This window comes from Hipposideros armiger, unplaced genomic scaffold (genome assembly GCF_001890085.2).
Source record: "Hipposideros armiger isolate ML-2016 unplaced genomic scaffold, ASM189008v1 scaffold_10, whole genome shotgun sequence".
In the NCBI taxonomy this organism is placed as follows: Eukaryota; Metazoa; Chordata; class Mammalia; order Chiroptera; family Hipposideridae; genus Hipposideros; species Hipposideros armiger.
The window spans coordinates 3,282,812-3,294,048 of NW_017731360.1; the positions used below are offsets into that span (position 1 = coordinate 3,282,812).

Below are 11,237 nucleotides of genomic sequence, written 5' to 3' on the forward strand. Positions count from 1 at the left end.
CCGGCGACTGCGTAAGCTGCAGCCCCTGCTGCAGTGGGTTGCCATGGGCTACCGTGTGTAGCCAGCAGCCAGCGTGAGCGGCCCTCAAGCCGCTGTGAGCGGCCGTCCAGAAGCTGGCAACTGATCTGCCTTGCCTGGGAAGAGCGCAATGATGGTGACAACTTGGGCCAGTGAAGCAACGTCCTCCACAACTAGACTGAAGAACAAAACGGCAGCAACTCGTCTGTTCCCTTCCCTCAGTTCCCCAGTGCTGTTCCCATCCTCCAATTCCCCAACAAAAGTCTTTAAAAAAAAAAAAAGAAATAGAATCCAGCATTACATTAAAAGAATCTAAAAACACAAATTTGGTTCAATGTTTGTTAAAAATAAGAGAAGTATCATATTATCAGTTCATCGATGCTAAAAAGACATCTGAGAAAATTCAACATCCATTCTTGATGAAAAGTACTTAGTAAAACAGGAGGCAACAGACATTCCTATACATATACATACATATGCGTATATGTATGAATCATATTTAATGCAGAAACACTAGAAGCATTCCTTCTAAAATAAGGAATAAAAAGAGGATGCCTACTAATCACTAATGTTTAATACTGTCTTGTCTAATTAGTCAATATAACCCTATAAAAAAAAATGAGAGGTATAAAAATCCAAAGGAAGAGGTAAACTTATCACTATCTGTATATGAGATGATTATAACCTAGAAACTCCAAGAAAATCACTTGGAAAACTACTATAAACAATAATGGAATTCAATAAAGCAGAGAGAAAAAAGTTACTATATAGAAATCAAAAGCTTTCATGTATATAAATAACCAGTTAGACTCTATAAACCCATTTAACCATTTAACAGCAAATATAAGGGAGAAAATATCCAGGAATAACAACAAGAAATGTGCAAACTTTATGTGAGGAAAACTTTAAAACACTCCTACAGGAAACAAAAGTAATCTTGAACAAATGGAATGGCATAGTATTTTCTTGGACAGAAAGACTCAATATCTTAAAGATGCCAATTTGTCATAACTTAATTTATAAATACAATGAGATCTCAATAAAAATAACAGCCCATCCTCCCACACCCACTGGATCGAGACAAGCTGTTTCTAAAGCTTATGTGGTAAAATAAATAGGAATGGTCTAGAAAACACTGAAAAGAAAAATGAGACTAGTCTGATTAGATATTAAAAGTCATAAAAGAAATTACTGACCAATACATACATGTGCACGCGTGTGCGCACACACGCACACGCACACACACACACACAAACACACCAACAAAGAGACAAATTTCTATGAGGCAAAAAACAAAAACAAGACCATACCAAAGGCTAAAAGACAAGTAAGAATTTGATATTATCTGTAATTCACATTAGACAAAGGGCTAATCTGCTTAGTTTAGAAAGCTCTCTCAGTAAATGAGAAGATCAAACCAACAGAAAACAAAGGGCAAAGGACATAAACAAACAGTTAACAAAACAGAAAGGTGGCCCTTAGAAATGTGAAAAGATGGCCATTGGAAAATAAATAGTGAAACCATGTCTTGCAAATCTGACTGATAAAAATCTATTTTGACACCTGTAGTGGCAATGGCATTTTAAGGAAACAGGTAGCCTCAGTCATTGATGCAAAACGTTTATAACCTCTGTGGAGGGCAATCTGGCAATAACATTCAAAATTACAAATACACTTGTCCTTGACACATCAATCTTTCTCCTGGGATCTATCTTAAAGAAACATCTACATATAGAGGGTGCCAAAAAAAATGTATACACATTTTAACACATTGTGGATGCAGATTTGTGTCTATATATTTAAATGCCCCATCCTCAATGGATTAAGAAAAGAAAAAAACTACTAAAATTGTAATACTCAATATATACTGATAACAAAAGATGAACACAAGTTATGTTTGACTTCTGCGATTACAAGAGGTGCTCAAAGTGGTTACCATCAGCGTAATTTTAATACAGTTTTTCCCTTTTTAAAAATGTGTATCTATTTTTTGGGCACCCCGTGTATATGAAATGATGTTGTGAAATGGCAAATAATTAAAAACAGCCCTAGCAACGGTGTAGAGGCTTGATCACTGCACTGTACACCTGAAGCTGATGTTGTATAACATTGTATGTCAACCATAGTTGAATATATATATAGTCACGGGATGTGGAGTACAGTGTGGGAGTAGAGTCAGTGGAATTGTAATAGATATGTATGATATGGGGCGGATAGTGGGGCGGTGGATTGGGGGTGGGGGGTTGTCACTTTGAGGGGTAAAAATTATAACTATTGCACTGTGTTGTACACCTGAAACTAATTAAATTAAAATAAAATAAAATGTTGTACCCATAAAAAAACAAACAAACAAAAAACCCAAACAGCCCTAGTATACATCTAAAGGGAACTTTTGAAATATATCCCCTCAATGACATATACCCACAACGGCAGATGCAGCTGAAAATAATGAGGAACCTATGTACTGATCTGGAAAGATCCAGGGATGATTGGCTGATTCCAGGTACAGGGTAAGAAACATATGATGAGCCTGGAACATCGTGCTGTGCCAGAAAGCAAGAAAGCTACCAAAGACTAATGAATTATCAGTAGGACTTTGTGATTTTCCACATAAGAATTTTATCTAATGCAAAAAGAATAACAGAATTACAAAAAAATATGAGTTAATAATCCCTCATGAAATAAATGGTTCAGGTAACAATGATCAATGAATGGAATATTAGTAATTGAAAGGTTGATTGGGAAATTTACAATGGAGAGATCAGGCCTATTGATCTCTGAACCTACAGATGAATCTTAGTATCATTAAAAATGGGACCACTAGATACTGTGTGCCTCCTAATATGATACAATATAAAGAAGCACTTATGAAATATTTTGAACCTGAATTGAATCATTCAGGAAATATAGGGGATAGAGGAACAAGGTAATGACACCACAAGAAAACAAAAGACAAATCCAGGTTTTTGGATATTCTACAGGACAAGTGACAGAGTTTCTGCAACAAATCAATAGCATAAAAAAAGGAAAAAACAAACAAAACGAGGGAAGGAAATGGGACTACTATATTTAAAAAAGGCACAACAGCCAAATGTGATGTGTGCATCTTGTTTGGATCCTGATTAGAACCAACTAACTATAAAAAGACATATTTGAAACAATCAGAGAAATGTGATTACACAGGGTATTATAGGCTACAAATAAATTATTATTTTAAATTTTCTTATTTATGATAACAGCATTGTGACTGTGTAAGAAAACATCTATATTTTTAGAGGTACAACTGAAGTAGCAGGGATAAAATAACATGTTTTCTGGGATTTGATTTAAAAATACGGTAGAGGGATAAATGTAGATAGTTTAAGCAAAGGTAGAAAAATCTGGACAATTTGGATAATGACTATAGAGGTGGTGGTTTATCATACTATTCTACTTTTATATAAGCTCAAAAATATTCATAAGAAAATGCCTAAAAATGAGAATGCAATTAGCACCACATTAAACATCAGCAACAGGCATAACACCAGGGGTCACCATGACCAACAGATTTCCCTTCCTGTAAAACAGGTATTTCATAATGCAATACTGACTTAAGAGTAAAAAGGACAAAAGTGAGTTACAATAGAAGACTGCTCAGATTATCAAGTCAAAGCTTTTATATTTGCTTTCATGTGCTTATTTCATGTTTAGAAGAAAACCAGGACAAGTTCTGTATAAATGCTCTCTAAATGAAATGTAATATAAAGGTTTTTCCAATTTGTCTAAATATGTGTCCAAATATTACTTTAAGACACCAGTATATATAACTGCACATAAAATTCTCTCTCTCTCACACACACACACATTATTTAGAAAACAATTATCCAATACAGAATATGGTTTTAGCTCCCTTACCATCAATATTAAGCATCATTTTCCACATGGCAGGCCGAACAGATTGATGGAATCCAAACCATACTTCCCTGCCCCCTCCCAGAGGGTGGTCATATCCTTCTGGAGCTGAGAAAAAGGAACGCCCCACAGGCGTATATCTACAAAAATTAAAATGGCATGTTCAATCCTTTCCTTCCTATATAAGTATTTACATGTGCAGAACAGGTGAGTCTACAGCACATAACTTATCATAATGATACTTATCATTATAAATATATGAAACTAAGTATTTTCCAGATTTGTGAAAGCGAAAAGCAGCCATTTTAAATTTTAAAAAAAGTCAGCATTCTTCACTGAAATTCTCTATTGTTAAAACTAATGTTAGTTTGAATAAGAATAAATTTTATTTAAAATACTTTCTTAAAAAGATTTTAAAAAGTTAACAGTTTCAACCTTACAAAATGCTAGAGTGAATAATTATTGATCAAAAAGCTATTTCTATAAATGTGCTTGTAAGACATAATATTTTTCTTTAAAAGACCCATCTAATCTAATCCTATACACACACATATATACATATATATTTAAACACTGATACACACATACATATAGAGGTGCCAGTGTGATTAAAACAGCAGCAATTTCTACACAATTTGATGCTAATGTATACACAATGAAATTACTTTTAAAACAGTGATTTAACTATAGGAATATATCTGAAAATATATCAGTTACTGAAGATGAATAGCTCCTAAGAGAAAGGTTTAGACATTTTTCTAAAAAATATCCATTAGGGTAGCTAAACTAATGAGGTTCATCTACTTTCATAAGTCAGAGAATTTTCTGTAACTTAACTTCTCTTAATGAACTTGTATGCATAATATTCTTCAACTGAAATAATCAAAATATACAACATGTGATGAAGGTTAACCAAAAGAGGCCTGCACTCTCTGGAGGAAAGCCTTCACTCTCAAAATCTAAAGAGGAAAAAAGCCAGAAGCACCCACTTCATGGAGGGCAGATGTCGTAGCACCACATCAACAGCATGGACAGGATTAGTGCTGATTGGCTTGTCTAATTCCAGTGGCTCAGGCAAGGTTCGTCCTGTCAGTACTTCATGTAGTAGGTGCCAACTCACCCGAGAGACAAATTTGATTGACACCTTGAAAGGTCGATCTTTTCCACCTTCCCCAGGTAAAGTAACATCTAAATCTACCTGTTGATAGGAAAAGAGTCATCTGATAAAAGTTGAAAAAGATAAATACAGTTATTTTTAAATTCAACATAAAAATATTTAAGAGAAAACAAGGCAAATAAAAAAAACAAAAACCAATCTCCGGCCGCCCGAGTGGCTCAGTTGGTTAAGAGCTTGTTCAAGAGTGCGAGCTCTGAGCAACAGGATTGTTGGTTTGATTCCAGGCTTGAGCTGAGCTGCCGTTGAGCTGCCAACAGGTGGCAGGATGGCTCAGCTAAAAAAAAGCCAAAAAAAAAAAAACCCCACCCCAATCTCAATGTCAAGTCAACAGGCTAAAATTTAAATAACAGTTATTTATGCCAGCATTATTTGTCATTGCAAAATACTGAAAACTGCCTAAATGCTCAAACATTTAGGTAGCTATAAAAAAAGAACGAGGAAGATCTCTTGGAATGGCTATGAAATAATTCCCAAACTCTACTTTTAAGTGGAACAAGTGACGTATAAATTACAAATAGTATGCCATCTTTTGTGTCAGAGAAAAGGGGGAAATGGGAAAATGTTCATATATCTGCATATTTATGCTAAAAGAAACACAGGAAGCATGAACAAAAACAAAGAAACTGGTTACTTTCAAAGGATGGGAAGAAACAAATTGGAAGAAATAAAGGAGGGGTTAACAATTCTGAGTGTATTTTTCAGTATAGTTTTGACTCTTGGAAGCATGTTAAATAAAATTCTATATATTAAAAAATTAAAAATAAAATCAATAAGGCTGGAGGGAAAAACCTAAAACTGAATATAAACAAAATCATATGAAACCAAATGCATTTCAAATGAACAACAAAACCACACTGAAAGAAGAAAAAAAAGAAAAAGAAAACACTAATGCAAGTGCTCTTGAATACAGTATACTGACTATACTATCACTGGGGGTGTGGAGGAGGGGTGAGTGGGAAAGAACTGCATACAAAACAAACCCTTAGACATGTTAGTAGATTTGGTTTTTGTAGTGGTATGGTGTAGCAATTCAGAAACTATTTTATGTTTTGTAAGATGGAACAAATGAGTAAAAGTGGTGATGGTGTTTTGGTAAGCCAGGGGTTTAAAGAAGAAAGATACAAATATGCAATGTGGGTAGTAAAGAAGGAATCTCATGGGGATAGATTGAAACTGGAAGAATCAGTGTATGAACTCATGATTTCTAATATACATACTGTATATTGTACACAATAAGTGGTACTTGTAGGATACATATGTTATGTTTACTATATGACATGTAATATTTATTTTTCATTGTCTATTTTGTTCATTTACTTATTTATATATTTCTATTTCCTACCTCTGTCCACTGAAAGGGCTTAGAAGCACATATACACCAGTAGCAAAGAGCACAACCAGTACTCAGATTTTGGTTTCTAAATTGCATTCCCCAGCTAAAAGAAGCCAGTGCTCCTTTGAGAAATGGCCAGTTGCAGGACTGCTGCAGAGTAAAAATAAGATGAGCCTGGAACACCTTGTGCCTCAAAGTAAGGGAATACTCAAAGAAAAAAAAAAAGATGTGTATCATGTCAAAAGACACAGAAAACAGCTTAAATGGCCTCCCACTGGCCAAATATGGGACAATTTGGGCAGTCAAGTAAACAAGGATAAATAGGAAAGAAGAAGAAAATGTTCTCCCTTACTGTAGAATGCCAACTAATAAATGTAGGAATGACAGAATTAGAAAATCACTATTACTATAATAGTACTAATCCTTCCAAACAAGAACCATCAATTATTAAAAAATCTAATGAGAAACAGGATCCTTAAAAGTATCACCCTTATCAAAATTAAAAAACTTCTGTCTATCAAAGGACTAAATCAACAAAGTGAAAAGACAACCTATGGAACCTGAGAAAATATTTGCATATCATGTATCTGATAAAAATATATAAAGAATTCCTAAAACTCAGGAACAACAACAAAAAACCAAACAACACAATTGAAAAAATAGGCAAAGGACTTGAATACACATTTCTCCAAAGAAGATATACAAATAACCCATAGTCACATGAAAAGATGCTCAACACCACTAATAATTAGGGAAATGCAAATCAAAACCACAATGAGATATCACCTCATACCCATTAGGGTGACTACTACCAAAAAAATAGAAAATAACAAGTGTTGGCAAGGGGGTGGTAAATTTGGAATCCTTGTGCACTGGGTGTGAATGTAAAATAATGCAGTTGCTGTAGAAAACAGTATGGTGGTTTCTCAAGACATTAAAAATAGAACTACCATTTATATGATCTAGCAACTCCACTTCTAGGTACATACACAATACAACTGAAAGCAGGGACTAGGACAGATATGTTTATAGCAGCAATATTTGCAGTAGTCAAAAGGTCCCATCAACAGGTAAATGAATAAACAACAAAATGTACACACACACACACACACACAAACGAAACATTATTCAGCCTTAAAAAGAAGGAAAATATCTCCACATGTGACAACATAGATGACCTTTAAAGACATTATGCTAAGTGAAATAAGCCAGACACAAAAGAACAAATACTGTATAATTCCACTTTTATGAAGTACTGAGAATAGTCAAATTCATAGAGACAGAAAGTAGAATGGTGGTTGCCAGAGGCTGAGGGGAGAGGAGAATGGGGAGTTAGTGTTTAATGGGGACAGAGTTTGAGTTTTGTAAGTTGAAAAGAGTTATGGGGATGAATGGTTGTGAAGTTATGAATGTACTTAATGCAACTGAACTGTACCTTAAAAATGGTTCAGATGGTAAATTTTATGTTACATGTGTTGTACCACAATTTTTTAAAAAAGTATTTCCCAACAAAAGCAAAGAGGGAAAAAAAACAAACCAAACAACTGGATAGGAGCAACCTGGCAGATACCAACTTAACCAAGTGATCAAAGTTAACATCACCATTAAAGGAACAAACACATATTATGTGCCTCCTGATATGATGCACTGATAAGGAAAGAACACTTATGCAGTATTTCTGCCAAAAATGCCTAATCAGGATTTATTCAAGAGAAAGCACTAGACAAACTCGGTCTGAGGGACATTCTAAAAATAACTTGCCTGCAATCTTCAACCATGTTAATGCCATGAAAGAAAGAAATTAAGGCTGGGGAATTGATCCAGAATAAAGAGGACTAGAAAGACAAGATATCTAAATATAAACATGAACCTGGACTAGATTCTGTACTAAAGGGAAAAAAATGCTGAAGGACATCATTGGAATGACAAAATTGGAATATAGGTTGTTGATTAGACAAAGGTATCATGTCAACGTGAAATTTAGTGCAGTTGATAACTGTATTATGGTTTTTATGTTTGTTCTTAGGGAATACACATTAAAGGGCATAATGTATGCAACCTACTCCTGAATGATTCAGGAAAAAATAAGTATGTGTGTATACTTATAGCTGTATCTCTAGATATAAAGAGACAGCAAAAGAGAGAAAAGACAAGAATAAAACAAATGTGGCAAATGTTAAGAACACTGGTGAGTCTGGGTAAAGGGTACACATGATTTCTCCACATGAATCTTACAACTTTTCTGTAAGTTTGAAACTATTTCAAAATAAAAAGTAAAACAGATAAATGATACACACTTACATATATAGGGACTGTAATAAAATAAAGTAATAAATGCGTTTAAAAGGAGACATTGCAATAGTGTAGCTTTCCAATAAAGGAGCACATATCTTACCCCAGTAGTTGCCACAGGAAGTGGATTGGCTGTGTAAAGGCTTCTTTTTCCATCATAAACTGGTCTACAGTCCCCAAATATATTTACTTTAAAATGCTGAACCATTGAGTCAACCACCTCCCTAAAAAAGGCAAAACATACATTCACATATTTCTCTGCATGATGAAATTTAAAAAATTTTAACTAATTTCTTACACTATTTAAAGCTGTCAAAATTCTAAAAGACATGATAAAGATTTGCTTTCAGGACCATGGCTTAGGATACCAGAAAGGGATGATAGGAATTTCACGAAAGAGAAGAATGAATTCACTTAATTAATCATTTTGGGCCTCACTATCTCTAAGATGTTTCACTGCCTGACATATTCACCTCTTTATCAACGAGTTTGATGCTCTTTCCCCTGTGCTCAAATAGCACCCAGGGCACATATCTATTAAAACACTTATATTACACTGTATTATAATTATTATATACTTCACTTCTATTAGACTGTGAGATTCTTTTTTTAAAAAAGACTTTATTGGGGAATTGGGGAAAAGGAACAGTGTTGGGGAATTGGGGAAGGAGAACAGCCACGTTGTTGTCCTTCACTCTTAGTTGTGGAAGGAGCAGCTAGCTCAGCTCCAAGTCCAGTCGTTATCCAGCCTCCAGTGGGCAGCTCAAGGTGCTGTGTTCAATCTTAGTTGTGGGTGGGCATAGCCCACCATCCCATGCAGGAGTTGAACCGGCAACCCTGTTGTTAGGAGCATGTGCTCTCACCAGCTGAGCCATCCTGCCACCTGTTGGCAGCTCAGCAGCAGCTCAGCTTGGGTGCAGCTCACTGGCCCATGTGGGAATCGAACTGGCAACCCTGTTGTCCAGAGCTCATGCTCTTAACCAACTGAGCCACTCAGCCAGCCCCCAAACTGTGAGATTCTTGAGAGCAATAAACACACCTGTACCTTGTACCATCCCCACCCTTTCACCCTCTGTCCCCAACCTTGCAACCGTATCTAGCCAGTAAGGATATTCTGAAACCTCCATTTTTACCTAGCAAACATTTTTATCCTATATACTTACATGGAAAGATATTCAAGATATATATATATATATATATATATATGTATATAGATAGATATATTTAAAGCACACACTATAGAGAGAATAGTACCAAATATTCACAAATCTATATTTATTTTTGTACACACATTATTTGTAAAAGAGTAGACAGATATCTAGAAGAACAGGTATCAAATAGATACAGTGGCTACCTTTGGAAAGAAAACTGGAGAATGATTTTTTATCTTGTTTATACAATCTAAATATATTATGATGGGAGTATACTCACATAGTACTGGTATAATTATAATACATTTAAAAGAATGAAAAAAGGATTCAATTCTAGCCTAGTCAAGTGGGTAGGTGGGAAGGAAAGGTGAGAAAAAAGTATTTTCTAGAACAAAATAGTTTCATTTTTCCCTCTTTTCAATTTTACTTTGCTAAAACTATTTAAATCAAGATCAAGCCTTTTCCAGAGTAAAATTTACAAAAAGATTTGACTCACCAATCAGTTTTTAGGTACAAAACAAATTTCAAAGATTTTTCTGTCATTTTATTTATTTATTTATTTTGGTGGCCATTATCATCAATTCCAGTTTCACAGGTGAAATTTTACAGATCTAATTTGTCAGGATGTTCTGACTATTTTGTCATTTTTTACTTAACAGTAAATTGGTGTGGTTTAAAGCTAACCAAATCCTGGTAAAGCATTCTATGGGTTAAAATGGTGGAGGAGATTAAAATAGTAGGGCCAGAACATCTTAGGAATAAGAAATGTTCTGCTTTGATGTCTACCACACAGTAGATTCATATCAATGTTTTAACAGTGGCTAGTCTACTTCAGTGAACTGCTACAACCTACAATGGAATGCACCTAAACCTGAATTCAACATTATTTCCCCCATGTCAAATCTGGTTTATCCTCCTGTTTACCACTCCTTTTTAATTATTGGTCCCTCCATCTTCCCATTTATCCAGATTCAAAACCTGGCTCATCTCTTCATCCAATTAGTTGTTGACTCCACCTCTCTGCAGTATTTCTTACATCAGTCCTTTACTTTCCAATTCCCAATTAACACCATCCTAAATGAAAACCTCATGTCCTAGTATCTGAATTATTATTTTTTAAAGTTTCTTGTTTCTTATGCCTTTAATTTTTTTTCTCCAACCCAACTTACGTACTACTAAATGAGTCCCCAAACCCTACTTTTATTCCCTAGGTACAAAAAGTTAAGTTAATCATACACATCAGTTCATAGCACATTATCATTAGTCATCTGTATAAGACCCCTCTTTTTTTTTTTTTTTAAAGATTTTTATTGGGGAATTGGGGGGATGAGAACAGTGCTGGGGAATTGGGGGAAGGGGAACAGACAAGTTGCTA

General features: G+C 34.8%; 1 protein-coding gene across 1 annotated transcript in view; it reads right to left on the reverse strand.

The window, feature by feature from the left end:
• The window catches only part of AGO3 (argonaute RISC catalytic component 3), a 113,988-nt gene that overhangs the window by 61,185 nt on the left and 41,566 nt on the right, over positions 1–11,237 (reverse strand). Inside the window, exons 3-5 of the mRNA XM_019657568.1 lie at positions 8,815–8,935; positions 4,899–5,107; positions 3,913–4,049 (exon numbers count right to left, since the gene is read on the reverse strand). Coding sequence (XP_019513113.1) covers positions 3,913–4,049; positions 4,899–5,107; positions 8,815–8,935 — 467 coding nt within the window. The remainder of the gene's footprint in view (positions 1–3,912; positions 4,050–4,898; positions 5,108–8,814; positions 8,936–11,237) is intronic.